The 20,300-nt window shown below is 46.0% G+C and overlaps 1 protein-coding gene across 12 annotated transcripts in view; it reads right to left on the bottom strand.

Moving 5' to 3' along the window:
• The window catches only part of CACNA1H (calcium voltage-gated channel subunit alpha1 H), a 200,957-nt gene that overhangs the window by 71,313 nt on the left and 109,344 nt on the right, over positions 1-20,300 (bottom strand). For all 12 annotated transcript variants that reach the window (XM_048961289.1, XM_048961277.1, XM_048961278.1 and 9 more), the window contains 3 exons: positions 10,392-10,484; positions 7,747-8,536; positions 3,410-3,822 (listed from right to left, as the gene is read on the bottom strand). In XM_048961289.1, coding sequence (XP_048817246.1) covers positions 3,410-3,822; positions 7,747-8,536; positions 10,392-10,484 — 1,296 coding nt within the window. The remainder of the gene's footprint in view (positions 1-3,409; positions 3,823-7,746; positions 8,537-10,391; positions 10,485-20,300) is intronic.

Below are 20,300 nucleotides of genomic sequence, written 5' to 3'. Positions count from 1 at the left end.
AAGAGAGTATTATAAAAGGGCTGCAGGCATTAAATGGGGTGGTGCCAGCTGTGTTAGCCAAGAGCAGGCAGAGTAATTGTGTGAGCAGACTGCTGGGAGCTTCAGACTCCCATAAAAATGCACATTCAAGCCTTGAAGGAATTTGGATATAGACAGGTCTCTCTCAGGGGCTGCTACAGTGCAGACAGAGAACAGCCAAAGCTCTGCTGTGACACAGGCGCTGCACCTTGCCCTGCAGCTACTATGAGAGCCAGCAGGAAAGTGATGAGAACCATCAGGTTTTTCCTCCAGCCTGGCACCTTGCAACCTTGATTCCCTCCGTCAAGAAGGGAAGGACAACGATACTGCTTGCTTGCCTCAAGAGGGCTCCATGCGACTTCTCTGCAAAGCGCTGTCATGTCCCAGGATGAGAGGTAAGACAATGCACTGAGGATTGGTACTGCTCTCTCTTCCATGCTATGTGTTGTTCAGTGCCCTCCACCCAGGCCACATGCACAGGACCTATGCCTTGACTTGGAACATCACTCAGCTAAAAAGGCATGCAATGCACCCATCTATTTGCCAAGTCACTGATGACTATGAAGTCTGAGAAGCCAGAAAGGAAAAGGAAACAGCTGTTAATGTGTTTTTTTAAAGGGACTGTGCATTTTCTTACAGTTGGGGAGGTTTGGGGAGGGAGGTTCTCTGTGGCTGTTGCATTGATCGCAGCCCAGTTTAATACAGCCAGATAGTGACTGTTCAGTAAAACAAATGGCAAGAATCAGAACCAGGGAACTTGCTTAAACTGCTCTACCCAGAGCAAATGTCTCCATGGTAGATGACATTTTGCAGGGCTTCAGAGCTTGTGCTGCTGAGAGGGCAGGAGGCTTCCCCACAGCAAGCCCCTGAATGTGGCTTACTGGTAACACTGAACAGCCCAGGGGGGCAAAGAAAGAGGAGAGCCAGGAGGACAGTATAGGGTAGCTTGCCTTGTAGACAAGCTCCTAAACCCTTGGGGGAATGGCCTCCAGGTTTGCCCTGTGGAGAATGGAGAAGGAGATGATGGAAATGCCTGTGTCTGGCTAACAGCCTGGAGAATGCTCACACCTTCACACCTTCTAGTATCTGCTCTAAGCAGAGGTATGGAGCACCACGGCAGCATCCCTCAATCACCAACCAGAAAGCAATAACTAAACTTTATCCTGGCACAAAGCATGCTGTACCAAAACAAGCCTTTTTTTTTTTTTTTTTTTTTTTTTTTTTTTTTTTTTTTTTTTTTTAAAACTTCCTGCCCCCCTTTTCCAACACCGCCCTGCAGGCTGATGACAGCTTTGCTCAGGCATCTTCTCCTTAACTTCCCAAAAAGCCAGCCCTGCATCTCAAGCCTCACAACCAATTCTCACACCAGGAGAACTGTGGGCTCTGAAATCACCCTGCTTTGCTTGCAGAAGCCCCAGACTTTTGTGCCAAGCAGTTCAGGAGCTCAGAGCCATTTTCTCTTGCTTTCAGATAATACCTCTCCCTGCAGGGTGAGGTATTATCACTCTGTTGATGGGAGAGTGTTTGGGTGAGGTGCATCAAGCCTGGGTTCTGACAGCTCTGCAGCTCATTATCCCTGCTGGGCATGAGTGACACATTTCAGGCAAGCACGTGGAGAAACTTTTACAGGTTTCACTTCAAAATTCCCCCCTTTTTATTGGACCCAAGCTGGGCAGTGCCTGCGAACAAAGCTGGCACGAGCCTGATGCTCCCTAGCCAAAAGGCTCAGAATCTTTATTGCCATTGGTTTTGAGATGGCTTAAAGCAAATGTTTTACAAGGTAAGATCCCATAAAAATCTGCCGGCCAGAGTTTTCCTTCATTAGCAGCAAAGACGTAATTATTGCAATTTGCCTTTGTACAAGTGACTGTGGACAGACTCCATGTGATCCCCAGGCTTTCTCTGCGTCGTGCCTAAAGCTTTCCCCAAGCACCCATCACAGCAATACCCAAGGACTGACAAACGTGTATCCGTCTGACAAAAGGGTATCCATGCAGAAATGCAGCTGCTGTGAGGAGTGAATGGTTTATTCAAAGGTGACTGACAAGGTGTACTTCCTAATTTTAAAACTTGTGGAACAACTAAGCAGACAGAAAGCTGACAGTGACAGCTATTGCTTTGTTGAGTTTGGACTCTTTCTGCTGTAAGCGTGAACTAATTTATTGTTGCACAGCTGAGGTTCATGGGTTTCAGCTGAGTACTCGCTTTTCTGAAAGAAAATATGCCTCAGACAGCAGAGTATGGCATATGGTCGTTCAAAACACCTAAGCAGGGAGAGAATAGAGGAGTAACACTTTGGAGGACTGTTTGCCACAGTCCTGAAAAGAACTGAATTCAGGAAAGTGATGGAGAAAAAAATGCAGAGCATCCTGCCTTTTGGTGTACCATGCTACTGTTTGCCCTTCCTCCTCATTCCTGGGCAGACAGCGGCAGAGAGGGGGGGACAGCTTTACAGATACTGTCTTGTTCTTTACCCTGCAGGGGAAACCTGGGGGAACACAGGATGAACCTCCGACCAGAAAATGAGTATGAGGATCTACTGGCCTTGCTGAGGATATTTTCAACACCCAACGCAAAGGCAGCATGAGAAACTCCAGAGCATGTCTTCGGAAAACAGCTGAAAGCAACCATTTCTGCCTTAGACAGAAAAGCATAGCCTTCCCCAGAGTGACCAGCTGAAGACATCAATGACTCACCTCCCTCTCCCACCGTGGCTCCCATCAGCCAGCAAGGACAAGCTGTCCTCGGCTGCCAGCACTGCTTTCTGCCATCGCCACGTTCACACTAATACTGGGAACAGCATGATTTCCTCTTTCCTCCCTCCAAGCACTTAAATGAAAGATCTACTTTGCACCCTATGAGATCAAATTAAACATGCTGGAGCCTTCAGGATAGAACTCTTTTTTTTTTTTCTTTTTTCTTTTCCCTCATTGCTTTTAGCGTTGCCTGACAGCTAAAGTTCTTATTTGAAGGTCAAAGGAGATCCTTCTGGATGGGTTGAGGTGGAGCTCCTTGGAGGAGCAGCTTGGTACCCACACACCACCAGCATAGACCAAAGGGGCATTTCCACCAGAACAACTCATGCTCCTATGAATAATCCACAGCAGATAACTCACAGTCAGCCCGTGAGCTGCCCAGCCCTATCATGTGCATTTCATCTCAGCACCTCAGTGGTGCTGACAACCACCTTCCAGGCTTTCCACACACATGAAAATGCTTCTGCTTCATACATGCCATCAGGATCAGGCTTCGGTCCCACCTGGCGTTTACAACTTGCACAAAACCCGCTCTCCACCATGGCTTTGCCACAGCCATCCCGTGCCACAGAGCTGCCACACACGAGCACCCAGCACAGCAAACCCTCCAGGATGCTGAGGCCATCTGCACTCACCTGCTCGTGGTACTCGATGCCCATGCTCAGCGTGTTGATGAGGATCGCGATCATGATCCCTCGGTTGAAGTACTTGCTCTCCACGATCCTCTTCAGCTTGCTGCCGAATGCCTTCCACAGGCGGGTGACCTTGTTCCTTTCCTTGGGTTTCTTTTTCTTCCTCTTCCTCCTGCCCCGCTGTTGCTGCAGCTGGTCCCTGTGGTCACCGTGCCGCAAGTCCTGGGTGAACTCATAGATGCCGTTGCTGTCGGAGTCGCAGCTGTCGGACTCACTGAAGGCGAACTCGGGGTCCTCCAGGAGGCTGGCGCAGAAAGGGCAGTCCTGCAGCTCGCAGCTCAGCGTGCCGCCCGGCGGGCTGGGCAGTGGGCAGGCCACGCTCAGCCCCGACAGCCGGCTGGGAGTCCTCCGCAGACCTGCAATGGGAGAGCGCACCGTGAGCTCCTTGCACCCACGGCCTCCCTGCAACATGGTGGCCATGCCCTCTGCATCCCCACGTGGGTAGCAGAAGTGGCTTCTGCTACATCCTTGAATAAAGCCTTGCAGTACTCCATCTTACCAAGCGGCTCTTGATCCGCCTTATTTTTCCCTCTGTTCTGCTCTATCCAATCCCCAGCTCCACGCTTCAACCCTGTCCCAGGGCTGAGGGACCTCTCCTTGCAGTGTGATGGCCATTTTGTGCTCTGCTGCTTGGGAAGGACTGACCCACACACCTCTCACTTTCAATTATTTTTGATTATACCTGACTAAGTTAGCATCATTAGCGGTGATCTGAGTGCTATCAAGCTGTTACACCCAATTTAGGTAGCGCTTCCATTTAGATAATAATGAGGAAGGAGAGGGAGAAATGAACCAAAGATGGCTACAGACCATAGATCAGTTTGGAGTCACGTAGTCCCTTTGCTCTCCTTCATCCCTCCTTCAGCTTTTAATAAAGCTCAGGTGTATTCTTTACTTGAGGCAGGGGACTGAGTGTTCAGGGTGTTCTAAAATCAAATACATCACCGCATGTTTCGTGGTGTGAGGAGAAATGCTGGCTGTCCTCATGGGGCTGGGGCACAGTGATGACGTGGGCAGGCATCATGAGGATGAGTCAGGTGGAAAAGAAATCAGATTCTGTTTCCTCCCATTCAGGAACCAAATCCCCAATTTCCTCATATTTAGCAGCCAGATACTAATGGCAGGAAAAAAAAAAAAAAGCCAAGAGGAATCGACATACACTTTCCTTGATGGAAAACAAGGTGCAAATGCCACTTTTCCGCTGGGAAATGCTCCTTCCTGGAGATGGGAGGGGGTACACATGGAGGCATTTCAGGGACACCATGCAGAAAGCACCGAGTGGATGCTCCTGGCTGTGGTCCCAGGAGCTTGGAGCTCACCCAGCATTAATGCTGCTGATTTCAGCTACTCCTGGCTGACACTTGAGGACATCTTCAAAGAGAAGGCAACAGCCCACAAAATCCAGCACCTTGTTAGACTGAAAGCTGGGTGGTGACAAAAGTCAGAATATATTTTACTTGCCTGAATGTCACTCAGATATCAGTGGCCTTCAAAATAGTCTCGTAGGAGAGGGCAGACCTCCTCCTGGTCTTTACATTGCAGACACCAGGCAGGTCAGAAATATTTGCCCCCCTGTTCAGCCTGCAAGCAGCACTGGTCAGTGCTGCACATCAGCAAGGCATTTCTGACTGGGATTGGTCAGATGAGGAAACACTGCAGAATGGACCCATGAGCATGGATACAGAGGCAGTGGGCTCGCCAGTCATCCTGTATGCTATCAAAGTGTTAAAAATTGTATGAAAAACACTGGCGCCACAGATGTCTTCAAAATACCAGAGTCTCCTTGGCTGCCTGCTAAAATAACCTCACAGCATTGCAGGGCACGAGAATGCAGAGGAACAGGCTGTACTTTATGCTGCTCAATTCCACAACAAAAGAAGGGAAGAGAATACTCTCTCCCACAATTGCATCTTTCCCAGCAGACATCAACCTTGCTTCCAGCTGGGTTTGAGAGTGCCCTGGCTGCTAATACCTCCTTAATGTACTCAGTTATCACTTGTGTGCTCCCCTTGCACAAAACTTGCGGCGAACAGACTCTGCTTGTTGACTTGTAAGAGTGGGGAGAGAACTAAGTGAAACAGCCCTTTGCTCAAAGAGGTGGAGGACAGGAGGGTTAGGCACAGCTTGTGAGCCCAAGTCACATTCCCTGCCTGGCACAGAGACTTAGCATGGCTGCTTTGCTAAGTCCAGGCAGGGATGGAGAACCATGAGTTGACCTAAGATGCTTGGCACCTAAAGATCCTCCCAAAGCCTGGAAGACAGTCTGTCATTCACACTGTACAAAAAGGGATGTGGTGCAGAAGTGAATCGGACTCAGGCCTGTGGCAGGTGCAGGAAGGAGAACCTGGAAAGAGCTGGAGTTGTGGAAGTGAAGAGCTGGGCACTGTGCACTGAGATCTCCAGATGGACGTGGCCGGCTTGCTTCCTCTCCCAGCCCCTGTGCTGCCCACGGTGCTACATCAGCTGCTGCAACCACCACCCGCTTCCTCCATATAATCGCACTTGAAACAAAACAATCTCAGATTTGTTTAAAGCACTGACGTGTCCTCTGGGCTGAAATGCCCCGTTGAAAGAAGGTATTATAGCTCCATTATTAATAGCAATTCCATCTAACCTCAGGCTTTTGAAGAACCACCAGAGGCCACGTGAAAATCTGCAAATTCAATGGAGTGGCCCTGGAGCGTTGCAGGCTTAGCTGAGACGTGGAGATTCATTCTCCTGGAGAGAGCCCCAGCAGCAGATCCTCTTGTGAGCACAGAGGACCAAATCTCTGAGCTGAGCACTCCCTTCTGCAACAGCTCTTCTGCTCGTCCTTGGCTTCCCAGCTCCAGACTTCTGTGAGCCTGGACTTTTATCTCAAGGTAAATACACATTCTCATAATAACCTTCATTAACTTCCATAGTTAAAGATGTACCAGTGATTCATATAAAACCCTTGCTTAACAACGGAAGAACATTGGAACACTAACCTTGGCCCTTCTGCCCTTCTGCTAAGCTCCAAAAGTACAGAAATATCTGCCGAAGGCAATTTCTATAAACAATCCACTTTACCCTTTTGTATGGTCACTTAAAAAAAAATATATATATTAACAAAGACAAGCCAACCAACCTATTTGGCAAGCAACCTTTACTGTGACCTCCCCCAAGCTAGGCTTGGTATTTTTTCAGCACATACATCACTAGGACAAATATTTGTGTCCATGCATAAGCAGATAAACAGTTTTGGAAAACGCAGGCATTGATAAAAACAGATGACGAGTTTGTGTTAAAGATATCAAAAATAAAAATGGAAGCTAGATCTTTTTGACTTTCTGAGGGCTTAAGACTATTTTTGATTCCAGCTTTGTTGAGAACTGGAGAAAATATGCAAAACTGGAGAAAATATGCAAAACAGAAACCTAAGAATTGCACATAATCGCTACTCCAGCAGTGGATGATTTATATCAGAGTGGAGATAAAGCTGCATTAACTAGCAGTGCTATTGTGGCTGCAGTCTGTAGAGATAAGGATGGGACAGAGGTACAACAGAGTCCCTAACATGTTTTTTATTCACTCAGACTGAATGGATCTCCAAATCTGCAGTAACACTCAGTCCTACATTTCTTCTACACTGGTGAAAAAGAGGGGAAGCCTGAGAGCTGCAGATCTGCTGTGCTCCTGCTCTCACATGCATCCTTTCAGGACTAACACAGAGCTAGCCTTTGCGGTATCCGCAGGCCTACCTCCAAACCTTCTCCTTCTTCTTTCAAAAAGAAACCTTGGGCGTCAGAGCCCATCAAAGCAGCACCAGGGGGTCTCTGGAAGTATCTGCTGTAGGTTATTTCAACGCCTCCCTGTTTTACACATCTTATGTCTCCTATACGTCATGCTCTCCCACCAGCTTCCACACACCATTCCTTTTCAAGACACTTTTTCAATTCCAGGGGCTGCACTGATCTGTGCTTGGGTGGGAGCAGAAGGAGAACATTCAGGATATCACAAAGCACAAAGAAAAGCTCAAAAATACATGCTCTGTAACCACGGAAAGGGGTCTGAAGTCATTGCCTACATCATCTCATACTGTGCTTTACCCAGTGACAGCAAATGCAAGGCTAGCAGGAACAGAGTTGTCAGTCTCTCAACCTGTCCTACTTCTGGCTTCTGTGATCACCTCAAATAGCAAATAGCACAAAACAGCTTTCATCTCCAGCAACCTCCTTGGCTATCCTTAACATCTCTCTTGAGCAATCTGCCCTTTTGCCCTTTCCCCAAGCAAAAAAAATCAGCTCAATTGTCCTTACCATGCTCTCCTACCAGCTGCTGCAGCTTCCCATAAGAATCCGTGCCCAAAGTTACTGGGCTATTGACTACAGCCACAGGTGAATTGCCATTCTTCTTTCCTTTGGGAACTGGGACAGAACTGGCTTTGCTAGTTGGTGAAGGCAGGATGGTAGGATAATTCATGTTGCCATGGTTGGAGAGTCCAGTAGTGAGTTTAATGCTTGCAGGGGCATTGGAAGACTTACAGTTCACTTGTGGTCCTTCAACGTGACAGTCTGCGTGGTAAATGCTATGCACAGACTCCGAGTCTGGAGGAGGCGCGGGGCTCTGCAAGTTGGGTGATGGAGAAGGGAGCATCAGCTGCCCACCAGGCTTCATCACCTTGAGTTCCAGGTCGCAGATCTCCGGGTTGGAGCGCGGCCCCCGCGGGCTCCCATTGCTGATGTGGTAGTGGTGGTGATGGTGGTGGTGGTGGTGGTGGATGAGGTGGTGAATGGAGGTGATGCGCTTTTTGCTCCGGCGGCTCTGCCCATTTGTGGTGTTGTTTGGGTTGACTTTTTTCCTGCGCTTGCTCTGCCAGTTGTTGTACAGGCGTATCGTCCGCCGTTTCACCTTCCTGAAGATGTGGCAGATGTACTTCAGCAGCTCCTCGTAGCAGCTACCTGGCTCTGAGAAGCTGGCAATTGTGCTGTCATTGGAGAGATAACGGGCCCGCTGCTCCTGCATCAGCTGGTTCTCCCGCTGCTTTGTTTCAGAAAACTGTGTTGCTATCACAACCAGGCACAAGTTAATCATGAAGAAGGAACCAACCTGGAGAAAACAAAAGGAATTAGCAGGGACTTTACAAAGCAACGCATGCTGCCCGTGCTGGAAGCGTTCTTAGAAATCCTGTGATTTCCAAATGTGCCAAATCTCGGGGTCTGCTCACCAAATGTTATGTCAACATGAGCCTAAGCTGCTAAATTTGTTCCTAAGCCATGGTAAATTATTCTGGCAGTGGCAAAGAAAGCTGTTAACAATAGCCTTCGCCACTTTCCTCCTCTCAGCAGTGACGACATTTGCCACTAATGCAGGGTGCATGAAACACAACATAATCAGTTACTACAGCAAAACAGATCACTAGGAAGCACACAGCCAATCTGCAAGAAAAGATGGTTTGAAGTCCAATCTGTGCTGTACCAAGACTATCTCTCCCTCTATCACTTCACACCCCACATAGGGCATCCTCCTTTCAAGGAGGACAATCAGGGTTCATGTGTTGTAATGTTGTACTCGTGTACCTTTCTGACATGGAGAAACTTATCTCTAGGAGATCTGGTGCTCCTAGAAAGGCCTGATTTACTGACTGGTTGAACTGATGAATTCTTAGGTGACAGCAGGCTTTCAAAATGAATTCCCAAGGACAGGGATGTGAAGTGACCTAGGACTACACCCCTCCCCTCAGCTGGTGAGTCCACTAACTGGCTTTTCATCACTTGAGTTCGTAAATCAGCCAAAGGAAAATGTCAAATATTCCCCTTAGAGAATCACTCCCCTTACATGTGAAAGGGACTGACGTCAAGAAAGTGCCAGGGCTTACACAGCCAAACCTCTGTGCTGGGCTTGGTAGGGAACGCATGGATTTAATCTGGGCCATTGTTTGGTGAAAATCTCAGGGGAAGCCAATGGGAGTGCTATTCTCCAGTTCGTAATACCAGCCTGGAGAGTGCTTCAGAAGCAGCAAGGGTGCCTACCCCAACTCCCAGTGACCTGGGGGTTAGTCAGATGGCTTCTCTGCAAGGATCCATATGTAGAAAAGAACTCAAAAGAGTGGAGTGTAACTCTCTGTTATGCATGGCCCATTGCTAAAGGTTCAAACATCACCAGCTTCAGAATGCTCTATCACTATCTCTCACACTGCCCTGATGCACACAGAAAACCACAGAGGCAAGGACAGAGCTCTATATAAAGAATATTCAGTCATAAAAATACTTGGAAATGCCCCTACCCCATGTCCTACTTGACATCTACATGAAACTTGTCCCCTGCACTCCTCCTGACTTAAATGTTTCTTTTCCACAGATGTAGACCCCTGGGGAAGGTTGTGCCCTTTATAAAACAGAAAAAGAGCCTTGCCAATGTAGGGTAGCAGCTTCTGAGAACAACCTCAAGCTCCTTCAATGAATGACACTTTGTTTCTAGAAATGACAGCACTGTAAGACCTCAAAAAGTTGTAATGCTATTATTACCTTTGTTTAAAAGGCTCATGTGAAGTTCAGCAGCTCTTTTGACTGCTCTTCATTGATATAAGCTGCCCTCTGGCATGCTGAGGAATCTAAAGAAAAGCTGTATCTCCTCTACTTTTTGTTCTGATCAGCAGTTGCTTGGCCAAGGCACAAATGTTAGGACATACCAAGGTGACAAGTCCAAGACTAGTAGACTATGAAGGAAGAAAGACCATATGGCTTGACAAGCTGTGACTATGCATCACACATGACACCAAAAAGGACAGAGCCTATTGTAGCCAATAACCTGTCCCTAAGCACTAATCACAGCCTGCATCATTAGACTTTAGGGTGGGAGGAAGCTCTCCCATCCCAAATCCCAGCTGGCTGTCCTCTGTGAAAGGGGAACACCTTTACCCCACAAGGACAAGGAACAGGAGCATTTCACAGTTCATACTTACTATTATAAGCAATATAAAATATATAAAATTGTAAAAAGAATGTGCATCCATCACATAGTACATGATGTCAACCCATCCTTCCAGGGTTATAACCTACAGGAAGACAGAGAAAGAAAGTGTGAGAACAAGAGTCAGTCAGTAAACATCAGTCTTCTGCTACTCGTCACTCCTTAGCTTCTCTCAGGATCTACCCAGATCTGCTGCACTTCTATTCCCAGTTGACTCAGGATAAACCAAAGGACAGTCCTGAGTTTTCTACATAAATCTGGCACAATAAAAATGATAAAACAATACAATAAAACATCTGAAACGCTGGTTCAGAGCCAGTGCAAATAAATACCAAGGAAAGGTTACAAACAAAGCAGAAGTCTCTCTGTGCGGTGATCCGGGCCTCCGCCTCAGCTCCAGGTTGTGTAGCACTACCTGTAAAACTCCTAAGGCTTTAAGCCAAATTTGTTTCTACAGAACTGGTCTCTTTGTGATACCTACTGTCTCACCACTACACCTGCATGGCCAGCATCGTAGTGGCAAAGCATCCGAATGGAAAAGAGTTACTTTAATTAAACAGAGAACTGAGTTCATACTTGTTTTCTCAATCTTTCTTCTCCTAAAAAAGAAGCTGAGGATTTAATTAACACCACACAGACTGTGTGCAGAGCAAAGCGAGTGCTGCCATGTAATTTACACTTTTTATTTAGATAAAACATACCAAACTTCTAGTGCCGTCTTGCTAGTGGTGCTAGAGCTGAAATTCCAGCACAACTTCCAATAAAATCAAAGCTCCTTCTGAATTTACTTGCACTGATGCACCCCTAGCACAAAACACAGAATTACCTGCAGCCTCCAATTTCAGTGGCATCATTCCCAAGTTTAACTATGCTCACAATGATGGAACTGAAACATCAGTCTGCTTCATCACTGTGTGTGAATTAGTTTGTGGGGAACAAGGAAAGGATCAAGCCTGAGCAGTACAGATGGCTGTCTATATGGACAGCACAGAAAAGCAGGCTGACAAAGCACTTGTCAAAGCAGTGAATAAACAACATTCTCTTCGCACCTGGAGCATCAGGGCAAAATGTTTTCAGGGAAGTCAGATATGAATTCTTGCCACTTTTCTCCCCTTATTGTTTGTTTGTTCCTGGCAGAGCTGCAAGAAGCTCCTTGACATGGGTCTTTGGGATATGACCACATCTGCAAAAGGGAGAGCACTGCTGTGCTCACAACCGTCGGTCCCTACAGCCTGCCAGAGACTGTTAAAGCTCATGAATGCTGGAAGAGAGAGATGTTACTCACCCCTGCCTCCTCTCACCTTAAAGTCAATGCAGTGACGACTCACCACAAACTTTTCAAACCCAGTTCCTGTGTTGGAGCACACGCACCCACTGTGCAGTGGGGTGAGGAGCCATCCCATGTGCTCAAACCCCTCTGCAGCCAGTCCCACACTAACACCAATAAAGGTCATCTGCTGAGGAGCAGGTACAAATTGTCTCTGCGGCTATTATACTCTGTCAGCACTGCTAAAGCCTTTGAGCAGTCAGGTCTGATGGTGTGCTAGCTGCATTTACACAAATTGCATCCACTTTTCCTGTTCCCCATTACATGCATTAGATAAAAATCACATCCTTGTACAGGTATCAGAGAGCAATGCTGAGCTCTGGTGCCATGGATTTAACAAAAAAAAAGAGACAATATTCTTGGTCAATGTAAATTCCAGGGATTGAGCTCTGATAGGAAGCATTCAGCAACAGACACACCTTGTGTGCGGATGCAAGGGCTGCTACTCATCCTGAGTCTGAGAATGGGCTAAGATGTCTGGGCAGACACTGGCAGTAATCAGTTTGTTCAGTGGTGTGAAAGAGACAAGCAATCAAACTCAAACTGCCCTTTTCTATCTTTCATTTAACAAGTTGAAATTGAGAGCAGAATTCTTTCCAGCCCCATCCCTTGCATGCATGGCAGCAAAGCATCCCTGCTCAGTGCATGTGCAAGCTGATGAGGAAAATGGACGGATCTCATTGGGACGCAAAGGTAAGCTAAATCACTACCAGCTATACAAGAAACTCCTTCGTGTTGTTTAAAGTCCCCTCCTTCCATCCCCCTTCTCCTCAGCTACAGGGGCATTTCAGCACAGCTGCCATAGCAGGTGCTCCGGCCATTTACACTCAGGGATGAAAAATGAGCCCACGGACTCCAAACATATCAGATACACCTCTGTCGAATTCACATTTGTCTGGCAATCCTCAAATCAAATGTATTAAACCAATAAAACAGCCCTCTCCACAATAGGAGTTACCTGAGGGCTGCCGTTGGGCTTCTGCAGGCACTGCCAGCTCCCACCTGGGAACAGCTGCCAAGAGAAGTGTGAGAGCCAACCCAACATCTATCGAAGTATTTTTCTTGCATGCTAGACAGCAGTTGCAGCAAGAATCAATCAACGTGCCACATTTCTCCTCCAGAGGGCTCATCCAGCTTTCAGAATATTTAAGATGTAATTAGAATTTGCATTATTTACTACTCACTTGTAAACCAAGTGGGACACAGGAGGAATAAACAGACCGCTGGGCTTTTGTTCTCCTATTTGACATCACTGTGGATTCATTCTTGGACTCATCGCCCAGTATAAATGCAGCAGCACCTAGGGGAGGATTCCCGAGCTGCCGAGGATTACAGAGTACTAGCAATCCTGTAAGAGAGCGTGCTCACAGACATCTGCCTTCTTTTTTTAATCAAATAGCTCTGGAGAAATGCAGGACGACACACATGCATGGCCACCTGTCTGGACTGAAACAGTCTCCATGACTTTTATAGCCTGATTCTTGCCATGCTGAGGACTTCTTTCCTGCTGCCCTTTAAAGGGCTCCCAATGACTTCACATGTGCGTTTCTATCTGCTCCACGATCTCATTGCATACACCAAGCAAGGCCTTGGTGTAAATGGGAACCTGACCATTTGAATCAGCCAACAGCTGGTCTATCCACCACAAACTAAATTCCTTCACTATTTTTGGAACCAAGACAGAGGCATCTGCACTGGTGCAAGGTTCACTGCTGCAGCACAGGCTTTCATCCTACACATTCATTCTCAGACCAGATGAATTCAAAGGGAAAGCTAACAACTCCTATTCTCTCCAGAATTCCAAGAACACTGATACATTTTTTTCAGTACTGCGTGGACTACTGTTCCTCCCTGGGGGCCTCCTGAATGCAATACCACCTACTTTGCTAAGCAGAAATGACTTCTTCCACTCTGCAGTTTCCAATCTGATTAATCCACTTGATGGCAGCTCCAGCATTTGGCCCTCCAAGCTCTTTATAGAGGTTTTCTGAGGACCTGGAGCACCTTTCCTGTGCTTTCCAATCTCAGCAATCCATCCTGAGTAATGAAATTACGTCTAAGCCATGGTTGCTCGCAGACAGACGTATAAAGCAGCCCCTCCAAATGCACCAGTTCAAAACTACCAATAAATGCAACATGCAATCATTTATCAACAGAGATAAGATGGCAAAAAGCACGCTTTCTAATTCTGCCCTGACGAAAAAGATGTGCAAGTTACGTGGCACACTAAAATCATCAGCTGTAGGGAAACAACCGAAAGATTCAATTAAGAGGTTGCCCTCGGGAGTGCTGCCAACTGCATTTGCATGCAGCAGACCTGGAGGGAAAGGAGACATTCCCCCTTTGCACAGGAAAAGGATTTTGGCCTCCAAAGGACTGAGGCAGAGGTCAGAGAATAGAGCCATCACCAAACCTCTGGCAGATCCTGTGTGATGCTCATGCAGTCCTCACCAGCTCACTCAGTACTGTGGCTCTTACACAACATGGGCAGGGATAGGATATGTTATTTTTCTCCTATTAATACCCTTGAGGCAAAGTACTAAAGCCCTAAATCTTGTGTCTGAGCCTCTCTCACATCAGTGCAAGGATTTAACTGAAAGCTCGCTGAGGTGAATGGAGACAGATTTTGTCTTCATCGATCTTCAGCTCCTCCATGCAGTTCCTAGTCTGGCATTTCCCCATCACCACATTCAGATGGACAGGAGGAGAGTGGAGAGTTGGATTTTGTTTTTAAGTCTCCTGCTCCGTGATTCTGCTTCTCTCAGTTTGCTCATACCACAATAATCTCATCAGCTCTCACTAAGATGCTCATCTGATTTATAGCAGCATAACTGGGGACAGAATCTAGTCAAGCTAATCAGAATCAATGTGATACTCCAGAGTGAAAATCACAAGGGAGATGTAGATTAAAGACACTGGCAATTAACTCAGACCTCCTCATTGTTCCCAGGGAGACAGAAAGTTTACGTTGTTTTTTATCCTGGGGTCACATGAAAGGTCTCTGCAGAACAATTTCTTTTATTATCCCAAGGAGTTTTCACCATAAAAATCCCTGCCCTTGTGCTCTGCCAACATTTTTTGCAAGTTCTTGGCTGTAATCCATTCAAGAGCAGGTTATTTTTTGCTTTAGTGTCAGTTAAGAAAAAGGAAAAAAAAATAATAACTATCCAGGGAAGGGAAAAAATCACACCAAAACACCCAAACTTCAACCTAGGCTCCTCCAATTAGCAAAGCCAAACACTGATCTCTTTTCTGTATATTAGAAAGCACCCGTGGCTACTGCCAGATGGGCTGCTGCAGACAAACCAACCTCGAGGTGCCACCCATCAGTTGAAGGAAGCCAGGAAGATTGTTGTGATTCTAAGAACTGAAGGTGCAGCATACAGAACTCCAAGCTAGCCCAGAGCCCGGACCTCTCTTATGGTAGAATTTCACTTCTCTGATTACCAGAGCCAGCTTCACATGTAGAAACAGCCTCTTTAAGCACAGGAACCAAAATCAGCACATTGCACTTTTATCAACTCCCATCAAACACCCTGGGTTGATTTCAGAATCGCAGGTGCTTGTTCACCTCAGCACCCGACTGGAGCAGGAGGTGACAGATAGAGAAACCCAAGTGTTTCCAAACCATTGGAAGTGTTCATCTTCATTCATATAAACAATTTGCACTTAGCCTTTTTTTTTCTTCCTTTTTTGGCCTAAACAAGGTCCTTTGGGGACAAGATGGTCATTAGCCGCAGCAAAATCAATTATGCTAAACTGAACAGCAACTGAGTGCTGTCATGATTATTCCATTTTGTTGGTTTTGTATTTTACTTTTATCTCATTTCCCTGGCCAGGCAGCAATGCTTTCGTCTACAAACCTCATCGAGACAAGATACAACAACATAAACTCTGAAAGCTATTAATTACTGTGATGCTCTCAGTAAGTTTTATAAGGCCTCCAGCATTCATCTCAGAAAGCCTCTTATCTATACGCTTTGTCCTCTCTGGAGCATCAATTTGGCTAGCAAGCACTGGCCAGTGAATAATGGAGTATTCCTCTTCTGGAGGCAGCATGCTTGGCAGCTAATCAAATTACTATTTTTGAAGTCAATTTCATAATTTTAATTATTTCCCCATGACACATGTTGTTAAGTAACCTGTGTGGTCAGAAAAACAGATTTTATTGTATTCTGAGTAATGTCCTTTGAACAGCTGCTTCTCCTTTCGCTTTGAGACTTGCTCACTTTGCAAAGAAAGTTTAAGCTGTTCCTGTATAAACTGGGAGTCTTGCAAAGCATGCATCTGCTCTGAAAAGCTGCAAAACAGAAAATAAAAGGAAACAGTGCAACCTTGCATTTATCTTGGATTAGTGACAACCTCTCAAGTTTGTTCCATGGAAGCGTGATCCCTGGCCAACACTACCAAATCAGAATGGATCCCAAAAAGCAGAACACAGCCAGAGTGCAATAAAGTTGGACAGGTCATGATGTTATTGGAGGCTCTGAACAACATGAAACTGAACGTAAGAGCTTAAAATGGCATCAAACCTCAGCAACTTCTGCTGCACAATAAAGGTTTGTTGCTGTCTCCCCATTTAGCGCTAAATAATGCAAGATCCTCAGCGAAAACATCCCTGATTTCAGATGACTGCTGCTTGTAACAAATCACATCTCAGTCCATATTCATGAGGTTTGATTTACTGGCATAATTATCCTGTCTTCATTGTTTGTGTAAAGTATCTTATGCACAGGGAATGTACTTAACTGCTTAACTTCAGCAGTAATGAGTCCATTATCATATAGACCCATAAATCAGAGTTTCATAGCAAAGATGAAAGATGAAGCACCTGCAATGAGAAGAGAGCCTACGCCAGACTGAGAGCCTTGCTGAAAGCTGTGTGCACAACAGAGCTCCTCCAGACACCACTGGGACCTGTAGCAGCTTGGGGTACTGAGCCCAACACAGCAAGGATTTTTGTTATTGCTAACATTACTCCAGAGATCCATAGCTTGCTGCAGGAACCCCTCTTTCTGCCATAATTACCAAAATCTGTCATTTCTGAGGTAGGATGAAACCCTTCCAAAGCTACAGAGTTCATAGCAGGTTTCTGTCTAACCCTGGATCCTTCTAATACCTCCCACGTGTTGGTGGGCCTGGTCCTGGAATCAGGATGGCTCTGGCTTGTGCTACATGGGACAATTCCTCCTAACCTTCAAAATTAACCTTCAAAAGCAGCTAGTCCTCATGGAAGCACATTCTGAGATGCTTTAAAGGGGCTGGATAACTTTAGATTGGGTATTCAGCATGAAAGCTCTTCAAATGCAGCAAACAACGTTTAGTGTGCTGGCCAAATTAAGAAACAACAACAACACAACACCAACAAAACTCAAACCCTGTAATTTAGATGATGGCCAAAACTTCTCGCCAAACTCAGCACAGATGAGCAATGCTGACACACAGCTCCAGTATAATGACACACATCTCTAGTTTAAAGAATGAAACGTCTGACCAAGAAAAGTCCCTTTTCGGACAAGAAAATTATCTATACAACAAACTCTGAAAACAAGGGCACCCAAAGTGACAGCTGCTTCTGAAAAGCATGGCCCACAGGACTATGCATACATACATAGAATTGCAGTTGGAAGCCTCAGGCTATTTCCACTTCCTTCTGTTCCATAAAAAAGCTATAGAAGCGTACCATGGTTTGGGTGGGCAGGGACCCACATTTAGCAAGGAAGAGATCACAGCAAGGAAGAGTAGTTTACAGAGAAATGGGAGAAAAGGACCTTCCTCCTTCCAAACCTGGAATCCCATGATGCGAACCTCCCCAGCTGACCCATCTGCAGGACAGTGAGCAAGGTAGGCATCGTGGTGGCAGCAGTCAGCAGCACAGAGACAAAGCAAGCTCCCCATCAGCACATGGAGCAGGATCCAAGTGAATCAATCGGGATTCGATTGAGATAGCTTGCACAAGTTCCAAGGAGCTTTTTTTTTTTCTGGAGCACAGGAAAGAAAACTTCACACGCAGACAAAAGGACCATGTCAGTAGGTGGCCAGCAGCAGGTGGCTGTCACTGCCAGCTGTCACACTGCTCAGGCAGCCTGCTGTTATCTCCAGAGTACAGCATCCACAGAAGGACAAATGAAGGAGGAAGTGGGTGGCATCCATTCCCCCAACTTCCCATCCCAAACTTTTCGTCTTGAGCAGGTCAGCACACCTGCTGTGACACTCTCCTAGTTTCAGCAAACCAGGTGCAATGAGTTATCCACCTAAGCACACAATCAAGACAACTCCTCAACCTCTTGCTGCTGCTGACAGTTCCTTTAATGCTGCTCTATTTCCAGACATCTTTGAGAAGGTGATTCAGCTTTTTCTTTCTTGGGCATTCTCATCATGTCGTGCGCCTGCTGGGCTGTCTTCAGCTCTCATGAGCAGGACCAGGTTTTTCTTTCTTCCTTCTGACAGCAGTAAGGGAGATGCTGAATGCAAAGCAGTCTCCTCTGAGAATTCCCTCGCTAGGGCCTTCTGATGATGGGCCAGAGATGTGTTACCTGTAGGACTTGATTAACTTGTTAACAGAGATGTCTTCTTACAGCAAAGCCTCACAGAAGCAATATGCACTCTGAAGCCAGGAAGAGAGTCACGAATCCGAGAGCTGCATCCAGATAGGAATTTCAAGAGGATCTTCTAAGGAAGCCTGCTGGAAAATGCGGGTATTTCTGGAATGCACCGTATTAAGAAGAAGCCATGGAAAGGGAAAATCAGCCCTCACCAGAAGCTAACTCCTCAAGTTCCCAAACAAATATTCTCCTGTGTTGGATGAACGTTAGCTTAAAACTTGCTCTCAAAATTCAGTCCTTGCACCTACATCCTGGAAGGAGGCAGAGAGGAAGTTCGTTCGCTTGGTCTCTCCTTGCTTCCACCCCACTGATGGTTATTGCTCCTTCAGCTTTGCCTCCCAATGTGAAGTGCTATTATAGGTCTTTGCTCTTCTGCAGGTCAGACCTGAAGTCATCTACACAACGGTGCTAAGATTTACAAAGCAGCCTAAATCAGCTTTATTTTTCCCAAACTGTGCATCTCAGCAACCATCCAACACCCTTGTATTGTATATATAATGGGGTTTCTGCATTCAGGCCTGGCTGCACTAGGTTGACAGCTATGAACATGGCAGCTTTTTGGTTCTTCCACTGAGACTGTCAGTGATTCAAATTAAATTGGACTTTGGTTAGGTGAGTAATTCATCATTTGCAGTGTGACAATACCTGTAATTATTGCTCTTACTGTTATGGCTGAAACTCGTATGCAGTAAAGGGATCTTAATATCATGCCAAACCTCACAGTTAATTTAGGTTCTATCTCCTTTCATTTATTCTCTAATAAGCTAATTAGTTCATATAATTTGCCATTGAACGTGCCTTTGTAACAAATATATACATGAATTAGTCTATTACACAACAAATGAGGGGAATCAAAACATGAATCACTTTCAGGATTACATAAGGAATTATTATCCTTGCAAACGCCCATGGATGCAGCTACTGTTCTTATTACTCTCAGATTTTGTCTGAACTGGGTTGGCTTTCCTGTTTGATGCTTCTCACCCTTCTGCTTAGGTCAGCAATGTGTTTCACTGTTTGGTGTGAAGTTCTAAGTCCCCCATCTGTATGCCAGGTTATCTGCAAGTTTAAGACCCCTACTATGAAGCTAAACATCTTTCAGCTTAGCTGCTAAAATCCAAACTCTGGCAGCTGAGAAAGCTCAGCCATGCTGCTAGCTTTGTGCACTGGCATCCCATCCACAAGGAGCAGAGAAATCCAGATTCCCCTGTCAAAGTCTGCTTTTGGTTTTGTTTGTTTGCAGACTGCACAGTATCAGACTGCCCTTGAAAACTCATGGGCACAACTTGCAGTGACCGTACTCAGAAGATTCCTTCCCTATTTCACCTGTGGGGCTCATTTCACCAATCTGCCTCCTGACAGCTCTTAAACCGTGCTAGATTTCAAACTCATTTGGGATAAATCATGAGGGATGCTTTATCCAGCTGAGTCTTAAGATTGCCATTATGCAAACGGGAGGCTCGCCAGCCCTTGAGGTTCAGTCCTCTGTCATAACCCTTGCAAAGTACCACGTATTCATTATTCCCCAGAAGGGCTCAGGACAATTGGATCTGTCTCATTCAGAGCACAGCAGAGTGCTTTCTGCCCAGTAATTCAATAGCATCTCGCAGGGAAGCTCCCAGGCTACGAAAGCCGTCAGTTCTACTTTCTGCACTCCTTCCTCTGAGGCCTCATCTAACTGCTGACCTGGTGCTGCCCAGCCTCAATATGAAATGTAATGAGAGCACAACTCAACAGCTTTACTTCTTAAATGTTCTCTGCTTATAGCAATTGTTTTGATTTAGCATCCAACCTCTTGCAGTAATGATTTAGTCTTTCCACACCCAAGCTAAGCAACCACCTTACTCCCAACAGCTGCTACTTTACCTGGAGTTATATTGTTTTCATTTTCTATTCTGAAAACTCAGAGAGGACAAGGGAATAAAGATGTAAGAGCCTTGTTTGTCTGGAAACACTCTTTAGCATTTGG

Source organism: Lagopus muta, chromosome 15 (genome assembly GCF_023343835.1).
Source record: "Lagopus muta isolate bLagMut1 chromosome 15, bLagMut1 primary, whole genome shotgun sequence".
Lineage (NCBI taxonomy): Eukaryota > Metazoa > Chordata > Aves > Galliformes > Phasianidae > Lagopus > Lagopus muta.
Note: the sequence above shows the minus strand (reverse complement) of the source record. Positions and strands in the feature narration are given on the sequence as shown.